At 44.6% G+C, this 27504-nt stretch overlaps 1 protein-coding gene across 2 annotated transcripts in view; it reads left to right on the top strand.

Moving 5' to 3' along the window:
• The window catches only part of wnt9a (wingless-type MMTV integration site family member 9A), a 90382-nt gene extending 66202 nt beyond the window's left edge, over nucleotides 1–24180 (top strand). For both annotated transcript variants that reach the window (XM_031904199.1, XM_031904200.1), the window contains 2 exons: nucleotides 9939–10201; nucleotides 21961–24180. In XM_031904199.1, coding sequence (XP_031760059.1) covers nucleotides 9939–10201; nucleotides 21961–22434 — 737 coding nt within the window. In that variant the 3' untranslated portion in view covers nucleotides 22435–24180. The remainder of the gene's footprint in view (nucleotides 1–9938; nucleotides 10202–21960) is intronic.
• Nucleotides 24181–27504: the final 3324 nt, after the last annotated feature.

The following is a 27504-nucleotide window of genomic DNA, read 5'->3' on the forward strand; positions in this document are numbered from 1 at the left end:
TATATTAGGTACCTACCTAGTGCTACCAACCCCTATTTCTGCAGGGAAATGAGAGCAGGGCAGGCAGTAACCCTTCCAACACTTTCCCCTGTCTCTGCCCCTATATATTAGGTACCTACCTAGTGCTACCAACCCCTATTTCTGTAGGGAAATGAGAGCAGGGCAGGCAGTAACCCTTCCAACACTTTCCCCTGTCTCTGCCCCTATATATTAGGTACCTACCTAGTGCTACCAACCCCTATTTCTGTAGGGAAATGAGAGCAGGGCAGGCAGTAACCCTTCCAACACTTTCCCCTGTCTCTGCCCCTATATATTAGGTACCTACCTAGTGCTACCAACCCCTATTTCTGTAGGGAAATGAGAGCAGGGCAGGCAGTAACCCTTCCAACACTTTCCCCTGTCTCTGCCCCTATATATTAGGTACCTACCTAGTGCTACCAACCCCTATTTCTGTAGGGAAATGAGAGCAGAGCAGGCAGTAACCCTTCCAACACTTTCCCCTGTCTCTGCCCCTATATATTAGGTACCTACCTAGTGCTGCCAACCCCTATTTCTATAGGGAAAATTAAAGAAGAGCAGGCAGTAACCCTCCCAACGGTAATAGCTTTACTCTTCCTGTGTTTTTTACTTTAGATGGAACTGCTACTAAAAAGTTATTAGGGTTTTACTTAGACTTTAATGTTCACGGGTTACCTTCAGGTTCTGTTTTGTGCCTGGCTTTCTCCTAAGTTGCCAAAAAAACCCCATTTAATTGGCTATTTGATAAGAAAGTCAGGGGGCCCTTCTCCCGGTGCCTCTGATCATAAATCCCCGGTGTGGCTGACATACAGCTCTACATCTGAAGCTTCCTGGGCGTAATTAACGGGGCAACCTGCCTGCAAATCCCTATAAAGCCATAGGCAGCTTCCAATTTCAGGCTGTTTCCTGGCCGCTCTGATTGTAATCTGCTCTTGTGCTCTGAAACATCCATTTACATCCATCAATAAAGCCCCCCGACTGCCCCCTATACTGCGTATCAAACACAGCGGCTTCCTGTAATTTTCTGCTCTGTTTCTCCCCTGTGCCCTGGAATGCGTGCGACTAGCGGAGAAACAAGACCCCAGGACGGGGGACTCGCGGGGCTGCAGCGCGGAACCGCTTCCTAGGCCACCCCCGGAGAAAATGCCTATTTTTTGTTTTATCTCATAGCAGCCTTTGATGGCCGGAGCTGTTGGACGGCGCTTAGAAGGGCTCATTCATCTAAAGGCAACAATATACAGGGTTGAACTGGCCCAGTTAGCCTTGTGGCCTCATAGTTTGTCCCATTTGGTTCGGTTGGGACCGTGGAAATTGGCCTGAATCCCAAGCAGAATCCGGGATTCGGGCCATCCCTAATTAAAAGGCCCGGGGTTGGCGTATGTGGAGCTACACGGAGCACATATTGGCGCAAAAACACAAGTTGATGTATTTTCGTATGCACTACGTAGCTCCACGTAGGTAGGGTTGCCACCTATTCCATGGTCCCCTTACCAGCTGATGAAGTGGAGGGGAAAGGTGGTACCAAAAAATGGGCAGGACTATGATGCAAAGGGGGGTGGAGCTGTTAAAGGACCAGTTCAGTGTAAAAATAAAACTGGGTAAAATAGACAGACATAGCTATGTAAAATGTCATCTATAAAGGCTGGAGTGGGCAGATGTCTAACATAATAGCCTGAACACTACTTCCTGCTTTCAGCTCTCTAACCTCTTAGTTAGTCAGTGACTTTAGGGGGGGCCACATGGGACATAACTCAGTCAGTTAGTTTGTGAGCACGCAGGTCAGATTCAATTACAAACTAACTGACAGTTATGTCCCATATGCCCCCCCTCAAGTCATTGGTTACTGACTGTTAACAGCTTAGAGAGCTGAAAGCAGGAAGTAGTGTTCTGGCTATTATGTTAGATAAAAATGTTATCTATAAAGGCTGGAGTGGTCAGATGCCTAACTAACTATATTGAAAACATTTTTTATTTTGCGCAGTTTGTATTTTGCCCAGATACATTTTTACACTGAACTGCTCCTGAACATAATAGCCAGAACTCTACTTCCTGCTTTCAACTCTCTAAGCAGTTAGCAGTCAGTAACCAATCAGTGACTTGGGGGAGCCATATGGGACATAACTGTCAGTTAGTTTGTGAGCACGCAGGTCAGATTCAATTACAAACTAACTGACAGTTATGTCCCATATGGCCCCCTCTCAAGTCACTGGTTACTGACTGCTAACAGCTTAGAGAGCTGAAAGCAGGAAGTAGTGTTCTGGCTATTATGTTAGATAAAAATGTCATCAATAAAGGCTGGAGTGGGCAGATACCTAACTAACTATATTGAAACCTTTTTTTATTTTGCGCAGTCTGTCTATTTAGCCCAGATACATTTTTACACTGAACTGTTCCTTCAAGCTGTCAGTAATGCAGGGTGGAAGAGGTAATGGGAGGGATCCTAAACCGAATTACGGATTCAGAGTATCCCTCCACTTGAGTATTCAGTGCCGGCAGTTTGGTTTGTCCGATCTGACTAAACATTCCCCGTAGCGAGCGGAAAGGGTTAGCCGGCTGCCTAGTGGTGTATAGCGGACACTGGATAGCTGCGGGGGGCAGGCTTTGGGGACACCTGAGGGTAGAATGCCGGCATTGACTTCATTATCTTGCTACTAAATATCTTGTGCAATCAGGTGCTGCGCTACGGAGACAGCTGTCGCTCCGCCATTAGCCACAATGTCACTGGCACTTGGGAGAGTTGGCCGGCCAAGGAATGGGCGGCGGCTAAACCCATCTGAGCAGCGGTGGGAAAGTACTCCTGCCTTTACAAAAACATCATAGTTCCAATTTCCAAAAAATAATTTTGATACGTGATTAGTAGAAACGTAAGTATCCCCCTTACACGTACATACCAGGGATTTGTATTTGTACAAAATAAAAGGGGATATAAACCTCACAAATATATATTTCTTCTGAGAAACTATCCAATTTACATTACTCAACATACTGGGGGTCATTTATCAACACTGGGCAAATTTGCCCTTGGGCAGTAACTAATGGCAACCTATGAAATTGTTGCATTCATTGTTCAATATGCAGCTGGCTGAAAAAAGCCAACCACTGATTGGTTGCTATGGGTTACTGCCCATGAGCAAATTTGCCCAGTGTTGATAAATGAGCCCCACTGTGTTAAAGGGGACCTGTCTCCCACCTTTTAGTATGGTATAAAAAGTGCTATTCTGAGGCAGTTTGCAATTGGTCTTCATTTTTCATTATTTGTAGTTTTTTTTTAATTATTTCAATTTTTGTTAACCGGCTCTCCAGTTTGGGGTTTCAGCAGCTATCTGGTTGCTAAGGTCCAAATTACCTTAGTGACCAGGGAGCGGTATATAAATAGGATAGAAAAAACAAGTTATGAAAAGTAACGATAAAATTGTAGCCTCATACAACAATAGTTTTCTGGATGCCGGGGTCAGTCACTAGCAGCTATCTGGTTGCTAAGGTCCAAATTACCTTAGTGACCAGGGAACGGTATATAAATAGGATAGAAAAAACAAGTTATGAAAAGTAACGATAAAATTGTAGCCTCATACAACAATAGTTTTCTGGCTGCCGGGGTCAGTCACCCCCATTTGAAAGCTGCAAGATAAATGAAGAAATAATTCAAATAAATCACAAATAAATAATGAAGACCAATTGAAAAGTTGCTTAGAACTGGCTGTTCTATAATATAGTAAAAGTTAACTGGAAGGTGAACTACCCCTGAGGCATAGAGGCAGAGGAGGCAGTATATGATTGACAGCTCAGATTTTTAATTACCTTACTTTCACTTTCCATTCAGAACTTCCTAGATGTCACCTAAATGGCAAATACACAAAGTTTTGTTTTACAAAATTTGCCTTAGGAAAAAAAAAATGGTGGCTGCCTGCTTGCTGTGATTGTAAATTCCAAGACTGTACTGTTGCTCAACTAACATATTAGAAAAGGACTAGAGGGAGGGAGGCAGGGCCTAGGTAAATCTGGAATAGGAGGAAGCAGGAAGGCAGCAGTGGTAAGCGGAACTATATGGAACACACATTCTCTAAACAGCCCCCAGAATAACATGTTTCCCCCTGCATTCAGATTGATTTCATTTCTCTATTACAGCCAGTTCAGCTGTAGCTGTTTTAGTTACTTCCTTGTTTAGAATTAAGCTCCGCCCCTTGTACTTTCTGAGCCCTCCTTCTCTCTCTGAATATAAAGACCTCAAAGAGGTGTCTGCTGGGCATGCTCACTGCCTCTGCTCTAATGGAAATCAATCAGGCAAGCACAGTAGGCACCTCTTGAGGTCTTCATAGTCCAGAGAGAGAAGGAGGGCAAGTAAAAGGCTTACTTATCCTTTAACAAATGGATCTTTCAAGGCAATATCTTTTTTATATTCTGGATTTGACGGCTCACGTACAAACAAAAATAAAAGTATTTGTTTTGAATTGGACATGATTTATTGGAGGGAGTTGAAGGGACTTCTCCCAAACAGTCTCGGATCTGCGGTTACGGAGATTTATGGTACCACTGAAAGATGTCGGGCTCATTGAACCCTGCCTTTATCTACGCAGTCTGCACTTCATTTCAACTGCCGTCACCGCAGAGTGAGGGGGATTGTTCATTGTTTTGCAATGCCTCGCCCCCCTAGAATATTCTAGACTCCTGGAGACTCTGACTTACCTGGCACTATGTAACTTGAGGTTTAGAAAGGCCTCTTCAACATTTGGGGCAGGTTTCCTGTATTTACGCCAATAAAACCAACGTATATATGTGTGCGCTTCTACTTATGTGTAGAATATGGGGTAACTTATTCTTGTTGACTCATACATCTACCAAACATGAAAGACCCCATAACCAGATATTCATGGATCCTCTACGTATTGGCTGAAGTCAGGACTACTGACCCTCCATTACTTGAGCTTTCATCATTTCCTACAGGCTTCCCTCCCATCCTCCAGGTTCCCCTCCCTTCTCCCAGATCCCCCATCCTTCCTGCATCTCTTCCTCCCTTCCTCAGATCCAGTAACCTTCCTCCTACTGACCCTCCATTACTTGAGCTTTCATCATTTCCTACAGGCGTCCCTCCCATCCTCCAGGTTTCCCTCCCATCTTCCAGATCCCCCATCCTTCCTGCATCTCTTCCTCCCTTCCTCAGATCCCGTAACCTTCCTTCTACTCACCCTCCATTACTTGAGCTTTCATCATTTCCTCCAGTCTTCCCTCCCATCCTCCAGGTTCCCCTCCCTCTCTCCAGATCCCCCATACTTCCACCACCACCCCTGCCCTTCCTCCAGTGCACCCCCTTTTCTCTAAATCTTCATCCTTTCCTCCAAACTCCACTCCCTTCCTCCAGATATTCTTCCTCCTTTGTTCAGCCCCTACTCCCTTCTTCCTACCCCCATTACTCCTATTCTTCACCTTTGTCTTCTTCTTTCTTTGACTTCTTCCAGATTTCCCATCCATCCTCCATATTCCCCTTCCTTCTTCCTGCTTTCCCTCCTTTTCTCCAGCTCTTCATCCTTTGCCTCTAGCCTCCCTATCCCTTTCTTAAGCTTCTCCTTCCTCCATCTCTCCCTCCCTTGAAGGTGCTTCAGCGCTTATCCTTCTGCTCCTCATAATTTCTTCTGGATCCCCTCCCTCGCATTCTTTGGCCCCCACCATGCTTTCAGCAACCCTCTTTCCTGCAGCTCCTCCCTTTCTCCAACGTCTCTCTCCCTACTTTAATTTTATCCTTCCTTTCTTCATTCCTTTTTCCATTTCTTATACCCCAACTATGGAAGTCTCTCTCCTCTACAATCAAAAAACATGCATCAACCAAGGATTGTTGAATTGCCCATATGGCATGGAGAATTCATGGGGGCAGTTTATTATTGCATTGCCACAAATTGTGCAAAGTGAGTTAGAGATTTCCGCTTCACATTTTACAGTGACTGTTCCTTTGATAGAGGTGGAAATGTCACATTTTGAGGGCCTTGGAGGCCTCTTCTTTCACACAGAATACACCAACTCTCTCCAAATTGGTAAATTCTACAAAAGGACAATAAAATGGGGGGCAGCATCATTTCCCTCACGCCTTGATATCGTCTCTGACACGGGGAAGCAGTGGTTAAATGGTCGTGGCTTGGAATTCAGAGATGTGAAGCAATGTGGCTCAATTATATGTTTATATATTTAACTTAGTTTAATGTTTAGCTGGAGTGAGATTTTTCGCTGACTGTTCCAGACCACCTGGATGGAGCCTGATTAACATAAAATAAAGTATTTGTGAAAACTCTGAGTCCCCTTCTACCCATCAGGGGGATCCTTACTCCTGGCACCGTGTGTGTATGTTCGGCACAGGGTCTGCATCGGGTCCTGATAAAGTGGGTGCTGTGCCTCCAGCACCAATCATATTGTGAAATATTGCAAATGACTATTCTGATACAAGACAAGGAATAGCGACCCCACACTTCTGCAGCTTATCTGCCCATGTACGGGCACCACTGAGGGGCCTACCTGACTGATATCCGGCCTAAAATTGACCAGAAATCGGTCAGGCAGGTTTGATTTTCCATCGGTTTGGGGACCACATTGGCTCGTTGATCCGACGGTGCCTATGCCCGCCAAAAGATCGAATTAGGCCAGTTGGGAGAAGATCTGCTTGTTTGGCGAGGTCGCCAAACGAGCATATCTTTTCCCTATTGGGCTAATTACCACATTGGCTCGTTGATCTGGTCCCTGATACGATGGCGCCTATGCCTGCCAAAAGATTGAATTAGCCCAATTGTCACCAAACGAGCGGATCTTCTCCCGATTGGGCTAATGGCCTCCTTTAGCCTCTCTGGCACAGTCAGATCTCCCTTTCCTGAATGCTTCGGCATCCATGGAGTAACATTATGGGTGTGAATGATTTGGTAATGATTGGGTAACCATTTTTAATTGAAAGTATTTGGGCAGGGTTACCATTTAACAGACCATGGCCTTTGTGTGGCATTGGGCCACAAGATTGAATTAGCCCAATTGGGAGAAGATCCACTCGTTTGGTGAGGTCGCTAAACGAGCGGATCTTCTCCCGATTGGGCTAATGGCCACCTTTAGCCTCTCTGGCACAGTCAGATCTCCCTTTCCTTTGGCATCTATGAAGTTACATTACATTATTGGTGTGAATGATTTGGTAATGATTGGGTAACCATTTCTCATTTGGGCAGGGTTACCTTTTAACATACCTTGGCCTTTGTTTGGCATTGGGCGATAGGGCCAAAAGATAGCGCCAAACGAGCGGATCTTCTCCCGATCGCGCTAATGGCCTCCTTTAGCCTCTCTGGCAAAGTCAGATCTCCCTTTCCTGAATGCTTCGGCGCCCATGGAGCTACATTATTGGTGCAAAGTATTTGGTAATGATTGGGTAGCCATTTTTAATTGAAAGTATTTGCGTAGGGTTACCATTTAACATACCTTGGCCTTTGTGTGGCATTGGGCCATAGGGCCAAAAGATAGTGCCAAACGAGCGGATCTTCTCCTGATTGGGCTAATGGCCTCCTTTAGCCTCTCTGGCAAAGTCAGATCTCCCTTTCCTGAATGCTTCGGCGCCCATGGAGCCACATTATTGGTGCAAAGTATTTGGTAATGATTGGGTAACCATTTTTAATTGAAAGTATTTGCGTAGGGTTACCATTTAACATACCTTGGCCTTTGTGTGGCATTGGGCCATATGGCCAATAGATAGCACCAAACGAGCAGATCTTCTCCCGATTGGGCTAATGGCCACCTTTAGCCTCTTTGGCAAAGTCAGATGTCCCTTTCCTGAATGCTTCAGCGTCCATGGGGCAGGTTTGATTTTCCATCGGTTTGGAGACCACCTTGGCCAGTTGATCTGGGCCCTGATCCGACGGCGCCTATGCCCGCCAAAAGATCGAATTAGCCCAATTGGGAGAGGATCGAGGTCACCAAACCTCCCGATTGGACTAATGTCCCCCTTTAGCCTCTCTGGCAAAGCCTTTCCTGAATGCTTCGGCGCCCATGGAGTTACATTATTGGTGCAAAATCCTTGCCCAGGGTTACCGCGGCCTTCGCGTGGGATTGGGAAGGGCCGACTTGTGAAGCCTATAAATATTTGGGATTATTTCCCTACATCTGCCAGAATACACCCAGAAAAATGACAGGATGAGATTGACACGAGCAGCCATAATTGTTTCCATCTCCCCTCAGTATGTTAAACATGTGAGGGTTTCCTGTAAGAGAAAAGAGATTTAAGCAAAAGCGAGGCCTGCGTTCTAATACCGAACCCTGTTTACTTTAAGGAGACTTGCCACTTAGTGCCTTACACCCTCTGTTTGTTTTTCCACCAGTCAGAAGTGTCGGTTTCTTCTACCCCTGCTTAGGCTACACCAGTCATCTTCAGCCTGCCTTTGTTGTTCTAGGGCTGACCCCTAAAGGGGATGTAAACCCCAAAATGCTGCCTAGTGTATATGTAATTCTAACCAGCATTCCAGTATACATTCATTTGATATTTTAAATGTTTTCTGCTCTTTTAGGTTTGACTCTTAAAGGAACAGTAACACAAAAAAATAAAAGTGTTTAAAAGTTATTAAAAAACAAAGTACTGTTAGCCTGCAATGGTAAAAAGTTGTGTGTTTGCTACAGAAACCCTACTATAGTTTATATAAATACCCCTCTGTGTAGCCCCGGGGGCAGCCATTCCTGCACTGGTACAGCTGGGGTGTTTGCTACAGAAACCCTACTATAGTTTATATAAATACCCTGCTGTGTAGCCCCGGGGGCAGCCATTCCTGCACTGGTACAGCTGGGGTGTTTGCTACAGAAACCCTACTATAGTTTATATAAATACCCCGCTGTGTAGCCCCGGGGGCAGCCATTCCTGCACTGGTACAGCTGGGGTGTTTGCTACAGAAACCCTACTATAGTTTATATAAATACCCCGCTGTGTAGCCCCGGGGGCAGCCATTCCTGCACTGGTACAGCTGGGGTGTTTGCTACAGAAACCCTACTATAGTTTATATAAATACCCCGCTGTGTAGCCCCGGGGGCAGCCATTCCTGCACTGGTACAGCTGGGGTGTTTGCTACAGAAACCCTACTATAGTTTATATAAATACCCCGCTGTGTAGCCCCGGGGGCAGCCATTCCTGCACTGGTACAGCTGGGGTGTTTGCTACAGAAACCCTACTATAGTTTATATAAATACCCCACTGTGTAGCCCCGGGGGCAGCTGTTCCTGCACTGGTACAGCTGGGGTGTTTGCTACAGAAACCCTACTATAGTTTATATAAATACCCCGCTGTGTAGCCCCGGGGGCAGCCATTCCTGCGCCGGTACAGCTGGGGTGTTTGCTACAGAAACCCTACTATAGTTTATATAAATACCCCGCTGTGTAGCCCCGGGGGCAGCCATTCCTGCACTGGTACAGCTGGGGTGTTTGCTACAGAAACCCTACTATAGTTTATATAAATACCCCGCTGTGTAGCCCCGGGGGCAGCCATTCCTGCACTGGTACAGCTGGGGTGTTTGCTACAGAAACCCTACTATAGTTTATATAAATACCCCGCTGTGTAGCCCCGGGGGCAGCCATTCCTGCACTGGTACAGCTGGGGTGTTTGCTACAGAAACCCTACTATAGTTTATATAAATACCCCGCTGTGTAGCCCCGGGGGCAGCCATTCCTGCACTGGTACAGCTGGGGTGTTTGCTACAGAAACCCTACTATAGTTTATATAAATACCCTGCTGTGTAGCCCCGGGGGCAGCCATTCCTGCACTGGTACAGCTGGGGTGTTTGCTACAGAAACCCTACTATAGTTTATATAAATACCCCGCTGTGTAGCCCCGGGGGCAGCCGTTCCTTCGTTTGGATAATAGACCCTATACCTGTATATAATAGTATAGATTATTTTGGGTATTCATGTTTTCATTTGATTTGCAGGGTTTAAGGAAACCGCATTCCTTTACGCCATCTCCTCAGCAGGACTGACCCATGCGATGGCCAAGGCATGCAGCGCAGGTCGCATGGAACGCTGCACGTGTGACGAAGCTCCGGACCTGGAGAACAGAGAGGCCTGGCAGTGGGGGGGCTGTGGAGACAACCTCAAGTACAGCAACAAATTCGTCAAGGAGTTTCTGGCGAATAAGTCCAGCAAGGATCTGCGGGCGAGAGTGGATTTACACAATACCAATGTGGGGATTAAGGTGAGGCTCTTCTGCATCATTCCTGCCATTCTGGGGGCTGCCCCGCTGGATTTGGGGTACCTGGAGTCAGATTTGGGGGTACTATAAACTGATGGAGGCGAGGGACCGTGGCACAAACACCTTGGATTTATCCTAAATATTAACATTCTTACAGTCATTTACCCCAGTGCGGTCAGTACTGAGTGCCTGACAACATACATTATCTACTAGATAGATACACAGACAGACAGATAGATAGACAGACAGACAGATAGATCAATAGATAGATATAGACAGATAGATAGATAGATAGATAGATAGATAGATAGATAGATAGATAGACAGACAGATAGATCAATAGATAGATATAGACAGATAGATAGATAGATAGATAGATAGATAGACAGACAGATAGATGAAAGATAGATAGATAGACAGACAGACAGATAGATGAAAGATAGATAGACAGACAGACGGACAGATAGACGGACAGACAGACAGACAGACAGATAGACAGACAGATAGACAGACAGATAGAAGATAGACAGATAAAAGGTAGACAGATAAAAGATAGACAGATAAAAGATAGACAGATAAAAGATAAACAGATAAAAGACAGATAGATAGTTAGATAAAAGATAGATAAATAGATAGATAGAGGGGGTCTTGCCAACCCTAGAACCACCCCCTTTCACCAGGGCAGCTACCCCAGGGTCCCCTGCCCACTTACCCAACACCTGCCCCTCACCCCCCCCCCCCCCCCCCCCCCATGTAGGTACTTTATACTAGGGATGCACCAAACCCCCAAATCCACCATGAAGGATTCGGCCGAGCACCAAACCGAATCCTAATTGGCATATGCAGGAAATTTTTTTCCCCCTAACATTCGGTTCGGCCAGGACCGTGGATTCGGCCGAAACCGAACTCTGCCAAAAATAGCCGAATCCTGGCCGAATACCGAACTGAATCCTGGATTCGGTGTATCCTTACTCTATACTTTGCTGCGACTGGATGAGGGGGGAGCATAGGCAGCAGGTCTGGCCCGGCGCGGCCCACCGTTTTTTTTCCCAGTGTCCTGCTGGCCCAATGTTTGTGGGATACATGTATATATTATTATTATTAATAGCAGCCTGGGAATGAGACATACCTTACAGCCCGGAGCTCTGGGAATATGTGGGGGCCCATTGGCACTGAATACTGTAGATAATTTTTTCCCTTTTTGGCACATACTGAGCGCTTTACTGATACTGAGTCCCAGCAGCTTGGCAGCGAGCCCCCCATACGCTCTGGCCGTCATTATCATACAATACGGGAGTCATCATTGCCATGATTAACGAGCCAAATGGCCCCTAATTAGTCAGGGAATCTGTGCGGCCGAGTCACTGATAATGAGAGCATCAGCCGCTGAGCCTATTGTGTCTCCCCAAGTGCTTTCCCTATGAGCTCAGCAGCTAATGAAAGGGCGACATTGTCTGAGTATGAGCTAATTAGGCTGAGAGTCACTTCAGACTCCTCTTATTGATGCGCCGGAGTTTTGAATAAACCACTTTATTAAATAAAGGTTCCACCCTATTGCCACATACACCCCTGGCTACTACTGGGAGTAACAACCTCATTTTGGAAAGGTTATACCCCTTACATACGGCAAGTCCTTATCTATTCTATAAGCCTGTATCCCAAGTCCAACTTACAGTTAAGGTTTAACATTCAGTGGGTGAGAGAACTGCATATTTTTCAACCCTCTATTACCCCAGAGGCTATTATCCCCCCAATGCTACTATAGGCACCATCTCTCCCTGCTATACCTGCTATCCCACAGCTCCAGTCCCTTCCCAGAGGCTATTATCCCCCCACTGCTACTATAGGCACCATCTCTCCCTACTATACCTGCTATCCCACAGCCCCAGTCCCTTCCCAGAGGCTATTATCCCCCCACTGCTACTATAGGCACCATCTCTCCCTACTATACCTGCTATCCCACAGCCCCAGTCCCTTCCCAGAGGCTATTATCCCCCCACTGCTACTATAGGCACCATCTCTCCCTACTATACCTGCTATCCCACAGCCCCAGTCCCTTCCCAGAGGCTATTATCCCACTGCTACTATAGGCACCATCTCTCCCTACTATACCTGCTATCCCACAGCCCCAGTCCCTTCCCAGAGGCTATTATCCCCCCACTGCTACTATAGGCACCATCTCTCCCTACTATACCTGCTATCCCACAGCCCCAGTCCCTCCCCAGAGGCTTATTATCCCCCCACTGCTACTATAGGCACCATCTCTCCCTACTATACCTGCTATCCCACAGCCCCAGTCCCTTCCCAGAGGCTATTATCCCCCCACTGCTACTATAGGCACCATCTCTCCCTACTATACCTGCTATCCCACAGCCCCAGTCCCTTCCCAGAGGCTATTATCCCCCCACTGCTACTATAGGCACCATCTCTCCCTACTATACCTGCTATCCCACAGCCCCAGTCTCTTCCCAGAGGCTATTGTGATGGACACACTATGTTGGATTAGTAAGTCACTTCTTTAAAACCCCAAATTCCTCCCAGCCACTAACCAGTTAACCTGCTTATGTGCGTTCCACTCTGCTAGAGTAGGAGATGTCTTAATTAAATTTGTCGGTGTTTCTCAGCAGACTATCATTAGGCCTGAGTCTCAGAGCACATTCAGGAGGGTTGCTACGTTCCTCCATTCCCCCAGGGCCGGCCCTAGCTGCTCAAGCATGTCCTATGAGTGTGTGGGACACTAGGAGAGGGTATGCGGTTACCCAGTATGGCATTGTACCATCTCCAAAATGTATTATTTAACCCCCGCCAGTCCCCCCCCCCTTGTCTGAAGGAACCGCTCTGCAGAGTTGGTATGTGGGAGAATGTAAGATTTGTTCATGTTTTTTTTGTATTGTACCGAGCAGCCTAATAACAAGGGAGGGAGCCGGTTGCTAACATTCTGCCCAAGAAACCCCCAAACAGCTGATTTTTTTAGAGCAGACGACGTTAAAGTGACGATTAAATCCATCTGATCCGACGTTGTTTAAAAAGCTGTTACTTGGAGTTGTATGTTGTTTGTATTTGCCCTTAACTGCCCCGCTAATCTGAAAATAAAGGGGAAATTCATCTTTCTAAATATGTGTTAATAATAATATTGTAATGCGCCAACATAGGTACGGTAAATGGGTTTCTTTATTGACTATACAGATTGCGTACAAAATTCTGCCAATAAACATAGTAACATAGTAAGTAACATAGTAAGTAACATAGTAAGTAACATAGTAACATAGTAAGTAACATAGTAAGTAACATAGTAAGTAACATAGTAAGTAACATAGTAACATAGTAAGTAACATAGTAAGTAACATAGTAACATAGTAAGTAACATAGTAAGTAACATAGTAACATAGTAACATAGTAAGTAACATAGTAAGTAACATAGTAACATAGTTAGTAACATAGTAAGTAACATAGTAAGTAACATAGTAATATAGTAAGTAACATAGTAAGTAACATAGTAACATAGTAAGTAACATAGTAACATAGTAAGTAACATAGTAAGTAACACAGTAACATAGTAAGTAACATAGTAACATAGTAAGTAACATAGTAAGTAACACAGTAACATAGTAAGTAATATAGTAACATAGTAAGTACCATAGTAACATAGTAAGTAACATAGTATCATAGTAACATAGTAAGTAACATAGTAAGTAACATAGTAAGTAACATAGTAACATAGTAAGTAACACAGTAACATAGTAAGTACCATAGTAACATAGTAAGTAACATAGTAAGTAACATAGTAACATAGTAAGTAACATAGTAAGTAACACAGTAACATAGTAAGTAACATAGTAACATAGTAAGTACCATAGTAACATAGTAAGTACCATAGTAACATAGTAAGTAACATAGTATCATAGTAACATAGTAAGTAACATAGTAAAACATAGTAACATAGTAAGTAACATAGTAAGTAACATAGTAACATAGTAAGTAACATAGTAACATAGTAAGTAACATAGTAAGTAACATAGTAACATAGTAAGTTAGGTTGAAAAAAGACACAGGTCCATCACGTTCAACCATAATGCCTATACATAACCTGCCTAACTGCCAGTTGATCCAGAGGAAGGCAAAACCCCATCTGAAGCCTCTCTAATTTGCCCCAGAGGGGAAAAAATTCCTTCCTGACTCCAAGATGGCAATCGGACCAGTCCCTGGGGCAACTTGTACTGAGACCATAACCTACACAAGAAGTAGAGAGGGCTACATTATTTTGTACGTTATAGCTGGATCTGTTCTCTGCGTCTTTAGTATTTATTTATTTTTTTAAATTATTTTCTTAGGCTTATTTTCAACCTGCAACTCAAAAGAGTGTTGTTTGGGGGGTCACTGACCCAGGCAACCCCCAAAAAACAGGATTATAAGGCTTTATTTTATTGTTATCCTTATGTTTTATTGCACAGTTTGCTTTTCGGATCCTTTACTCCTTTGCTGTTTGCTGTTTCGGATCCTTTTACTCCTTTGCTTTCATTCTGATTTCAACCTTAACCCCTAGCAATCGGGTAACACTGGTTCTGTTGACCCTGATAGGCAATTCTAATACTGGTCAGTAGAGTCCTACAGCGGGTTGGGTACCCACAAGGCAAGTGGGTTGCAGGTAGATGCGGGTTCGGTGGGACGTGGGTCTGTAGGTTGGGTTGTGGGTCTTATCGATAGTTCTTATCTTATATTATATTGCCTATATTATCTATATTTGACTCCTTTTTTATGCCCCACCCACTTCTGATGATGTCATTCCCAGTTTGCAGCAACAGAACCCCATTTTTGTTATGGATCGGGTTGCGGATAAGGCACTTGAAGGTTGGGTAGTGGGAAATAATACGGGTCCGAGTCTCAAAAATTGGTTCTTCTTCAGGACACAGACAAGGGGGCGCTCTTGTACTCTTGTGCTTCTCTACGGGATCTTTATACAGTAAATGATAACTTGAACCTCTTCTCCAGCCATTGCCCTTAGCCAGATTGAATTTTCTAGGATTAGGCGGAATGTTATGGCATATGATCTGGAACGGTCACTGATTGGCTGCTATACGGTGGGAACCAATTGTCCACCTCCCCGCGGACACGCCCCATTCTCATTCATAGACTCTATGTACCGGCGCTTATCTAGTAATTGCTTACTTAAGATACGGGGCTGAAAATCCAATTCCATATTGTACAATATTGACAGAATATTATCTTTATACTTTCTTTGGTTGTAGAAGCATTAGATCCCCAGAGCTTTTTTCTTTCGCTGTCGCTCGTATCTGTATTTGCAGAATTTTATCAAAAGCATTTCTGTGTTTTAGAGCGAGTCCGATAGGATTGTTCCTTTCATGGGTTCAACTGAAAACAAGGCCAGTTACCCTGTTATTGGGGAATTAAACTGAGATAAGGGATATGGTTGGCTGGAATGTAAAAAGAGGCTTCAATTGTTATTGCTGAATTGTGCTTAGTAAAATGGAATACACATACTGCAATAGGTTTATGGTATCTCTATGTATATTCCATGAGCAAACTTAGGGGGCTGTTCCTGCTGAATTGTGCTTAGTACAGGGGAATCCCTATGTGCCATAGTTTTAGGGTATCTCTCTGTACAGGCTATGAGCAAACTTAGGGGGCTGTTCCTGCTGAATTGTGCTTAGTACAGGGGAATCCCTATGTGCCATAGTTTTATGGTATCTCTCTGTACAGGCTATGAGCAAACTTAGGGTCTGTTCCTGCTGAATTGTGCTTAGTACAGGGGAATCCCTATGTGCCATAGTGTTATGGTATCTCTCTGTACCGGCTATGAGCAAACTTAGGGTCTGTTCCTGCTGAATTGTGCTTAGTACAGGGGAATCCCTATGTGCCATAGTTTTATGGTATCTCTCTGTACAGGCTATGAGCAAACTTAGGGGGCTGTTCCTGCTGAATTGTGCTTAGTACAGGGGAATCCCTATGTGCCATAGTTTTATGGTATCTCTCTGTACAGGCTATGAGCAAACTTAGGGGGCTGTTCCTGCTGAATTGTGCTTAGTACAGGGGAATCCCTATGTGCCATAGTTTTATGGTATCACTCTGTACAGGCTATGAGCAAACTTAGGGGGCTGTTCCTGCTGAATTGTGCTTAGTACAGGGGAATCCCTATGTGCCATAGTTATATGGTATCTCTCTGTACAGGCTATGGGCAAACTTAGGGGGCTGTTCCTGCTGAATTGTGCTTAGTACAGGGGAATCCCTATGTGCCATAGTTTTATGGTATCTCTCTGTACAGGCTATGAGCAAACTTAGGGGGCTGTTCCTGCTGAATTGTGCTTAGTACAGGGGAATCCCTACGTGCCATCGTTTTATGGTATCTCTCTGTACAGGCTATGAGCAAACTTAGGGTCTGTTCCTGCTGAATTGTGCTTAGTACAGGGGAATCCCTATGTGCCATAGTTTTATGGTATCACTCTGTACAGGCTATGAGCAAACTTAGGGGGCTGTTCCTGCTGAATTGTGCTTAGTACAGGGGAATCCCTATGTGCCATAGTTTTATGGTATCACTCTGTACAGGCTATGGGCAAACTTAGGGGGCTGTTCCTGCTGAATTGTGCTTAGTACAGGGGAATCCCTATGTGCCATAGTTTTATGGTATCTCTCTGTACAGGCTATGGGCAAACTTAGGGGGCTGTTCCTGCTGAATTGTGCTTAGTACAGGGGAATCCCTATGTGCCATAGTTTTATGGTATCTCTCTGTACAGGCTATGGGCAAACTTAGGGGGCTGTTCCTGCTGAATTGTGCTTAGTACAGGGGAATCCCTATGTGCCATAGTTTTATGGTATCTCTCTGTACAGGCTATGGGCAAACTTAGGGGGCTGTTGTAAGGAAACAGGGTTTTACAGGGTTAAAGTCCCTCCTTTCTTTGTCCGGACTTGGGAGATGGGAAATGGTTAGAAATCATTAATGCTAAGGAACATTTTACTTGGCACAGAAAGTAATCCCGTCAGCAGCTGTTCCGGGCAGAATGAACGTCTCTCTTACACTCCCTGGGTTTGATGCAGAGCATTGTTGTGAGAGGGGGCAGGACCGTGCCGTTAGGAGACCCTTTGGGGCAATGGAATTCCGTGCGGTTTCAACCTGGCTCAGGTCATTCCAGGAAGGAGACAGGGCAATGCATCACCCCAGCTCGTGTATTAGTCTGATATTACTCCATTACTGGTATCAGAACCCTATGGTCCCTACTCTGATAATATAAGTGGGGTTCATAACCCAATTAAGGTGGCCATACACTGTAAAGCTGGCCATACACACACCGATATTATCGTACAAAATGTCGGTGCATTTATGGCGGATCAACGAGGTGACCAATATCACAAAAGCTTTGGATCTTGGTCATCTTGTCGATTGGGCGGGACAAAAGATTTTGATTGGGTGACGTTGAAGGTGCCCAAGCAAAACCTGCGTTTAGGACTGAATCGTCAGGAGGAGGTAGAAACAATAGGGATTGTTTCAGCCCTGAACATCAGTGGAGGGAAGAACGATCACAGGAAAGATCCTAATTGGTACGTGGATGGCCACCTTAAGATCCGCTTTTTCGCCAAACTAATGGATCTTCTCCCGATATGCCCAACTATAGATTAGGTATATGTGCTGTCGGACCAAGGACCACATCAATGATCCTATGCTGTCCCCGACCTGACGGAAAAGCAAACTTGCCGATCGAGAGCTGCCCGCTTTTAGGCCAGATTTCAGTTGGGTAGGCCCGTTGAGGCTGCCCATACACAGGCAGATAATCGGTCTAAGGGACCCGAATCGGAAGCTAAAATCTTGTATCGTGTAGAGACTACTTGCTGTCTTGACTTATGGCTGCCCAGCTTTCTAGACGTCTCTATCTTGTGCTACATTGGCATCTGTAAAGGTCCCCATACACGGGCCGATCCGCTCGCTTGGCAATGTCACCAAGCGAGCGGATCTTCTCCCGATATCCCCCACCTACGGGTGGGCAATATCAGGAGAATCCAGCATAATTCGATCATTCGATGTGGTCCCCAATCCGACTAGATTTTCTAACCTGCCCGATCGAGATCTGGCTGATTTCAGGCCAGATATCGGTTGGGCAGGCCTGTCGGTAGTGCCCATACAAGGGACCCATATCGGCAGCTACTATCGGCCTGTGTATGGGGACCTTAACTCTGCTCCACTTACTGGGTTCCCTTCCATACTCGGCTTTCTTTTATGGGTTAGTTCACCCCCGGCCTCTGCATTCACAAACTCCCTCCGCACCGAGAGGGAACCAGAGCTGGGGTTTAATTGCTACCATGTTATCATGGCCGAGCCCCATCACTCTCCTGGAGAAGAGAGAAAAAAATCCAAAGTCAGGTTTCTCCTGAACATAAAAATAAACAAACTACCTCATAGCCCGAGGGTTAGTTTATAGCTGCCATAGACTTTGCCAGATGAGTGGATTCTGACCCAGTTTAGCTATAAATCAGCCAAATCACACTGATAAGGATCATTTGGCCTCTGAGCCACAGTTCCAAGAATTTAGAGAGCATAAAGTGTGGTTTTTACCCCAATTACCCCTTGAATTGGCCTTCAGGCTGGCGTTACAGGTGTAGGTAGGCGAGCCAAGAGACATTCACCAATGTGCTCCATAGTTCGTAAGAGTAGGCAGTCGGAGCGAGTATGTAATAACAACATGCCCGTTACACAATTTCATCCTTTATTAGTACGTGGGTGCTTTCCATGCACAGACTCACACCGGTGTCTTTCTTTGTACGGGCGGCTTGTCTGCACTTCTTCTAGTTTCTGGACCATCCCTTGCATTGGCGGAGTCCCAAGAAGAGTCTGAGTGCCCGTTCGGAATGAATGGGAATCTGTGATGGCTCTTCCAGTTACACATTGGCGGATTATGTTTGCACAGTGTCTAAACTGATTTTGCCGAGTATTAACCAGCGACGGGCTAGGGGACCATTGTTCATTGTTAAACCGCACGATCACAAACTTTCACCACTCTTTGTAATCGTGGAGCCATTAGTAAGAGCGGGTACAGACATAGGAACCATCCGTCTCGGCTAATAAGAGTCAATGCAACTAACATAAAAAAATCATTATCGTTTTTAGGTAGAACAGTCCAATTTTTTGCTCAAATGTCTAATGTAGTAGATATTTTTAATGGATATATTACCATATTGATATACAGGTTTCATAATCATTCATGCCAGTATTCAGTAAAACATCTAGATATATGTGTATTTATCTGTATAATTACGTACTGTTTCTCGTGTAAAGGTGGCCATACACGGGCTGATTGTAGCTGCCAATATGAGTCCCTTGGGCCGATTCGGCAGCTTATCTGCCCGTGTAGGGGCAGAAACGACTGGCCTGCCCAACCGATATGTGGCCTGAAATTGGCCAGATATCGATCGGGCAGGATAAAAGATTCAGTCGGATCTGGGACCACATCTGCTCGTTGATGCGGTCCCTGAACCGACTGCACCCTTAAAGGTCCCCATACACGGGCCGATAGTAGCTAATTGGCCCCTGTATGGGCACTTCCGACAGGCCTGCCCAACCGATATCTGGCCTGAAATCGGCCAGATCTCAAACGGGCAGGTAAGGAAATCTAGTGGGATCGGGGACTGCGTCGACCGACTTTTCCTATACCTGCTGTTATAATTCAATTGTTTGGCCCCAGGGCCAAACGATCGAATTACCCTGGATTCTCCCGAGATCGCCCACCCGTAGGTGGGGATATCGGGAGAAGATCCGCTCACTTGGCAACGTCGCCAAACGAGCAGATCTTATGGTGTATGAGTCGTTATAATTCGATCATTTGGCCCCAGGGCCAAACTACCAAACTAGCCTAAATTCCGCCGATATCGCCCACCCATAGGTGGGGATATCGGGAGAAGATCGGCTCGCTTGGTGACCTCGCCAGGCAAACAGATCGTTACGTGTATGGCCACCTTAAGTCCTATTTTGTTTGTTTCAAATCTCCATTAAAAAGGGTCGTTCCAGGCGGTTTCAGAACCCTGGACCTTTTGGAATAATTTGGAACCATAAATAACATCCATGTGTTAGAAATTAGAATTCCTTTAGGGGGGCTACTGTGTGTTATCGGAATTCATGAAAAAAAAATGGTCTTGATTGTGACAGGAATGGGGTGTGATGGTTGGCTCGGGTCTGCTCGATCTGTGCAGAATCAAAACCTGGAACTCTCTCAGCCTGAATTCCATGCCCCGTATAGAACGTTGCCAACTTTCTGCAGGATTTTCTCGGCCAAGTAATAAGGAAACTGTCAATAAATATTTATTCACGTTTTCCTTGGTCTTCCGAGCGTGACAAAGGTACATTGCTGAGGGCCTCTTGGAGTTCATTAAAGTTCATTTTTGGGTTTCCTACAGCGAGCCTGTCCTGTCATTAGGGGTGTATGTCAATATAACGTCTGTACACAAATCGGTGATGTTTCCGTGAACTCACTATGGTTCCACAGAACTTCCAATAATCATGCCGCCAAGCTTTTACTTACATCCCGTGTTGTGTTTGCTTTACATTTGATCTACATCAGAGTCGTCCCAGTTATAAGGCATCATATAAGTATAGCATGGTTTGAAACTAGGGATGCATCCAATTCGGTTCGGGATTCGGGCGGAATCCAGGCTTCTTTTGAAGGATTCGCTTTCGTCCGAATCCAGGTTTTTCTTAATCCTATGGGGCTGATTTACTAATCCACGAATCCGAATCTGAATGGGAAAAATTTGGATTGGAAAACCAACATTTGGCGACTTTTTCGTATTTTTTGCGACTTTTTCGTAGCCGTTACAACTTGCGCGAATTGTCGTGACTTTTTCATAGCCACTATGACTTTCGTGAATTGTCGCGACTTTTTCATAACCATTAAAATTTCGTGAATTGTCGTGACTTTTTCATAGCCACTATGACTTTCGTGAATTGTCTCGACTTTTTCATAGCCATTACGACTTTCATGAATTGTCTCGACTTTTTCATAGCTACTATGACTTTCGTGAATTGTCGCAACTTTTTCATAGCCATTACAAATTTCGTGAATTGTCGCGACTGTTTCATAGCCATTATGACTTTCGTGAATTGTCACGACTGTTTCATAGCCATTACGACTTTCGGGAATTGTCGCGACTTTTTCGTATTGAGCGTTTGTAAAAGTGGCAAAATACCGATCATTACGAAAAAAACGCATTCGGACGCTTTTCGGACGTTCGTGGATTAGTAAATGTGCCCCTTTTGCCTACTTTGGTGGGCCTCCCCTTGAGTTTTTGTAATGGGATAGTAGCACAACATGAGGGCTATGAGAAATCCATTAGAAAAGTTTAACCCGTCAACATACCCAAGAAAGATATGGCTACAACGGCACTGAGAAACTTGAGTGAAATAATAATAATTTTTAGACAAATTGACTGGAAAAATAAAAAAAAGGTTCTGTATAGTATCCTGGACATTGAATAATCTTTAGGGATGCACCGAAATCAGGATTGGGTTCGGGATTCGGCCAAGATTCAGCCTTTTTCAGCAGGACTCGGCCGAATCCATGGTCCTGGCCAATCCAAATGTGACTTTTATCAACACAGAAGATGAACTTTTTTTTGGATTTGGATTTGATTCAGTCTTCGCCCAAATCTTTCTCGAAGGATTCAAGGTTCGGCCAAATCCCCAAATAGTGGATTCGGTGCATCCCTAATAATATTACACAAGTTGGACTTTGCTTCCCTAACGTTATACGTCTTTTACTTTTTAGGTCATCAAGGCTGGAGTTAAGACCACATGCAAGTGCCACGGAGTCTCCGGATCTTGTACAGTTCGCACATGTTGGAGACAGCTGTCGCCTTTCCATGAAATTGGGAAACAACTGAAGCAAAAATATGAGACTTCGCTCAAAGTAGGGAGCACTACTAATGAAGCTACTGGAGAAGGGGACATATCTCCACCCAAAAAGCCAGTTGCTGGCCACAGCGACCAAATTCCAAGGACTACAGATCTAATATACATTGACGACTCGCCAAGTTTTTGTCGGATGAGCAAGTACTCTCCGGGCACTTCCGGAAGGAGATGTTACAAAGATAAAAACTGTGAAAGCATTTGCTGTGGTCGGGGACACAACACTCAGAGCAATGTAGTTACAAGGCCATGCCAGTGTCAGGTTCGATGGTGCTGCTATGTGGAGTGCAAAGAGTGCACACAAAGGGAGGAGGTGTACACGTGTAAAGATTAGCCAACGGTTCTAGGTTGGGAGATTACTACAGGCGGAAACCATCACAGCGTATGAAAACAAAAACAGGGTTGGATTGACTGTGGGATCTAAAGCTATATATATTAAGACATAAGCACTTTGTAGGGTAGAGAGAACCCAACTGTGTTGCTGTTTGTAGGCATGTTTCACTGGGCCGTAAGCCCGTATTATAATCCCTTCTTTGCTCCGTGTCTCTGAGTGTAACCAACTCAAAGTGAGCAGGGTTACGACAAACCCGTAACCGTTTTTTAGCATTACAACATTCACAGGGCTAAGCCAACCCATAGAACATAGAACATTCACAGGGCTAAGCCAACCCAAAGCCCATAGAACATTCACAGGGCTAAGCCAACCCATAGCCCATAGAACATTCACAGGGCTAAGCCAACCCATAGCCCATAGAACATTCACAGGGCTGAGCCAACCCATAGAACATAGAACATTCACAGGGCTAAGCCAACCCATAGAACATTCACAGGGCTAAGCCAACCCATAGCCCATCACAGTAATAGAATGTTCATGATTCAAAAGATAAGAGACAACTGCAGAAGGAACAGCAACTCAATGTTTTAAACGTGCCTCTATACGGGGGAAAAAAGTTCATACATCTTACTGGCTTTGTTGGCTGATCTGGAACATTTCAGTGGTATAATCAAGTACGCAGGTAGAGATCCGAGATATGGTGGTCATCTCCTGGGTTGTCCCAACACTAGCCGGTCTTCTTGAACTCTTAGTTTCTATAGCAACAACACCATTTTCTATCCAAGAGGCACCTGGAGACTAGTTAACTTGGCGACGGAAACTACAACAAGTGGCAGAGCAAGGGACACCATAACGTTCTTCGGTTCTTTCCTCCAGTCTTCGGTTGGAAGAATATGGCAGAATTGGCTTATGAGTGGTGGGAGGATATTTCTACCTAGTACTGTAGAACCAATAGTAATGGAAAACCAAAATGGCCTTGTAAGAATGTGTACAGCAAGGGTTCAGTCATATCATTTTGTAGACGAGCAAAGACCAACTTCAGAGAGTCAGTTGTCTTTAGAATACGCAAACGGAACCTTCAGAATCTTTTTTTTTAGCACTATCACTGTCTTAAAAAAAAAAAACCACTAGAAAATTTTTATTTTCATTGTATAAATATATAAATATATAGACATTTATATTTTGATTTTTTTTTTTTTCTTTTATTAAAACTAACCCTGTGGAGGTTACCTAAACACCTTTTTTTTTTTTTTTTCTAGAGTATCTCGATGACCTAGACCAGAATGATGTATATTCCTAATGCTTCTTTTATAAATAATGTAAATTAAAAAACAAACAAACAAACAAAAAAAAGGATAAGTAATATTCAGAAGATTTTCTATGAGAGGGGTTAGGAACTGTTGGGGGTTAGGGCTGTTATTTGAACTTGGTGTATAGCGGAAAGACAGGTGTTCCTCAGCCATCATTCCATTTATAGATATATCTGGAACATCACGCCCTTACACTGCTCCATAAGAGACTATGGTACGGTTTCTCATGCATGCTAAATACATCTTTAGAACATGCATTCTAACAACAAAGACAAGGCTACTGGGGTTGTCCCTGGTTTTAGGCTATCCTTGAAATGCAGTCAATGGAGGATGTTGGTTTAGGGAATACTACGATGGACCATTTGTTCTGGGGGTATAGTTTTCCTTAATGTGGAAAATGAATTTAGGAACCATATACAGGTATGGGATCCCTTATCCGGAAACCCATTACGGAAAGCCCGTCTCCCATAGACTCCATTATAATCAAATAATTCAGAATTTTAAAACTGATTTCCTTTTTCTCTGTAATAATAAAACAGCATCTTGTAATTGATCCCAACTAAGATATAATTACCCCTTATTGGGGGCAGAACAGTCCTATTGGGTTTATTTAATGGTTAAATGATTCCCTTTTCTCTGTAATAATAAAACAGTACCTGTACTTGATCCCAACTAAGATATAATTACCCCTTATTGGGGGCAGAACAGTCCTATTGGGTTTATTTAATGGTTAAATGATTCCCTTTTCTCTGTAATAATAAAACAGTACCTGTACTTGATCCCAACTAAGATATAATTACCCCTTATTGGGGGCAGAACAGTCCTATTGGGTTTATTTAATGGTTAAATGATTCCCTTTTCTCTGTAATAATAAAACAGTACCTGTACTTGATCCCAACTAAGATATAATTACCCCTTATTGGGGGCAGAACAGCCCTATTGGGTTTATTTAATGGTTAAATGATTCCCTTTTCTCTGTAATAATAAAACAGTACCTGTACTTGATCCCGACCAAGATATAAATAATCCTTATTGGATGCAAAACAATCCTATTGGGAATGTTTTATTGATTTTTTAGTAGACTTAAGGTATGGAGATACAAATTACGGAAAGACCCCTTATCCAGAATACCCTTGGTCCCAAGCATTCTAGATTACGGGTCCTATACCTGTACTTGTGTCTATGTTCTACATAAAGGAGCCATTCTTGATTGTCTCACTGACATCATCTGACTCCTCCCCAGAGACTTCTCTTAAGGCCAAACTTGGTCAAACCTCGAGTCCGGGTCAAACCAAAGCAAATGTTCCACTAGTGACAGTCTCAATGGGCTAGCCAACACCATAGGGACATTACCAGTAGCCACTTCATTCTTCTGTTAGCAAAGTTCTACCGGTCACAGGCTCAGGTTGTTCTCCTATCGGAATGTATAGCTTTAAACTCTTTTATCTCCACGTGCCTTGGCTTCCTGTGTGGCTTGAACTTTTTGCACAACTGCCCAACCCAACCGCTTACGGAGCTGGTGGATACCATTTTGCAACCCAAGAGCGCAGAGGCCTTACCTCTCCCTACCTTCCCAATCAGTGTATCTCTCGGATACCTCAAATATCCATCCTCGCATGTGTATGAAACTAGGGCTTTCTCCATTCCAAGGGCAAATACTCCATAGTATTGACCAAAAAAATAAATATTTAATAAGCCTATGAAGCATATAGCCATCGCCTGGTCGTCGAAGGTCTGAACTGTATTCGGTGTGAATATATAAATATATATATAAGTACATTTATTTATTCAAAAGCAGATTTGAAGGACCTTATTATGGTTTCAATGTGGTATTAACGTCCAGTTATAACAGTCGCGGGAGTCTTTTTTTTTCCTTTTTGTAATCCATTTTTTTTAACGAAAAAGTAGACTTTGTTTCCGAGCGGACACAGACTTTGTGCCTCCAACGCGTACGCGGAACTTGCATGTCCGCGTGTATAGCCCCCCGCCCCCCCCCCCCCGACATCATGTTAAGGCATTTGAAGCGGATCCAGTAAGCTTGCACATCGTATATATCTAGTCATGTAGCGTGTCGAGTACCGAGTGAATGAACTACTGAGTGGACGAGCTCATTGGTGTATTTTATTTTACGCACTGAAGCCTGGATGCTTTCTGTATTTAAAAAAAAAAAATGTATTTATGATCATGTGGATATATTGCTTTTTTTTCTTGTTATATAGTGTACATAGTTGGGTTTATTTTCCTGTGGTATAGAAACATTTTTAAAAATAAAAAAAAACAAACAAAAAAAGGAAAAAAAAAAAAGAAAACGGATAAAATGAATTAAGTATATGGCACATGAATTGAACCTATGGCCAACGTTACTCAACCTCAGTTCTTTGGGATATTGTCTACATCTTCATACTCTAGACCAGGGGCCCCCAACAGTCAAATGTAAAAAGACTTGGGGAGCAACACAAGCACCATAAAAGTTCATGGAGGAGCCAAATAAGGGCTGTGATTGGCTATTAGGGGCCTCTATGCCCCCTATCAGCTTACAGGGGCTTTATTTGGTAGGAAATCTTGTTTTATTCAACCAAAACTTGCCCCCAAGTCAGGAATTCAAAAATAACTCCCTGGTTTGGGGGCACTGAGAGCAACATCCAAGGGGTTGGGGAGCAACATGTTGCCCTGAGTCACTGGTTGGGGATCACTGCTCTAAGGGCTTACACCACAGGTAAATGTAATAAAAAGTGCAAAGTTTGTTGCAAATCTAGTAATCCAGGGCAGCCAATCAGTGTCCAACTATCTGATTGGTTGCTAAGGATTATTAGACCTGAGAAATGGTGTGAATTTAATTAGATTACCCCATAGATTCAGTGCCGGAGGCCAGAGGCCAAGGTTGGACTGGGCCACCAGGAAAAATCCCGGTGGGCCCCGGTGGCCCAGACCCGACCCTTGCTGCGCTCCCCCTGCCCAATCATTCCTCCCCTGATGCGTTAAATTTACGGGCACTCAGGGGAGGACACCGGGTGGGGGCCCCTGAGGGGGGGTTAGGAGACATGGCCGGCTGGGGGAACCTGCAGGGGGGTTAGGGGGGCCCCTGGTGGGGGGGTTAGGAGACGCGGCCGGTGGGGGCACCTGCAGGGGGGTTAGGGGGCCCCTGGGGGGGTTAAGAGATGTGGCCGGTGGGGGCACCTGCAGGGGGGTTAGGGGGGCCCTGTGGGGGGGGGTTAGGAGATGCAGCTGGTGGGGGCACCTGCAGGGCCCCTGGGGCGGGAGCCCCGGTGGGACCTGCACCCCCCAGTCCGACCCTGCCTGAGGAAACGAGATATGAAGTTACTGTGGTCACAATAATCTCCTACCTGAATCAGACTTGCATCAGTCAACTACTTTGCCCCTGCCCTCTTCTCACCTTCCCAAGAAATCATAATAACGTCGGACTCTCTTGCCTGTAGACTCATTACATAAATACAGGGGTAGCGTATGTTTAGGGGCCCCGGGTCAGACAGAGGAATCATGTTTATCCAATCACTGGGCAACTTATTTTCTCCACCATATTGGAACCAGTACAAAGGGTTGGGGTTGGAATGAAAATATATACTCAAGTCAAAGAGGCCATCTTTTGTTGCACAACATATTCTGTGGGAGTCGTGGCTTTCCCCCGGCCACAAGGGGCTGACAATGCCACTTGAACCAATGTCAAAGGCAGAGCAATAACCTCTCAGCCAAGATGGTTATTTTAGTGGAATGCAGGACATACATAATAAAAAGACTAATG

This window comes from Xenopus tropicalis, chromosome 6, assembly GCF_000004195.4.
Source record: "Xenopus tropicalis strain Nigerian chromosome 6, UCB_Xtro_10.0, whole genome shotgun sequence".
NCBI lineage: Eukaryota > Metazoa > Chordata > Amphibia > Anura > Pipidae > Xenopus > Xenopus tropicalis.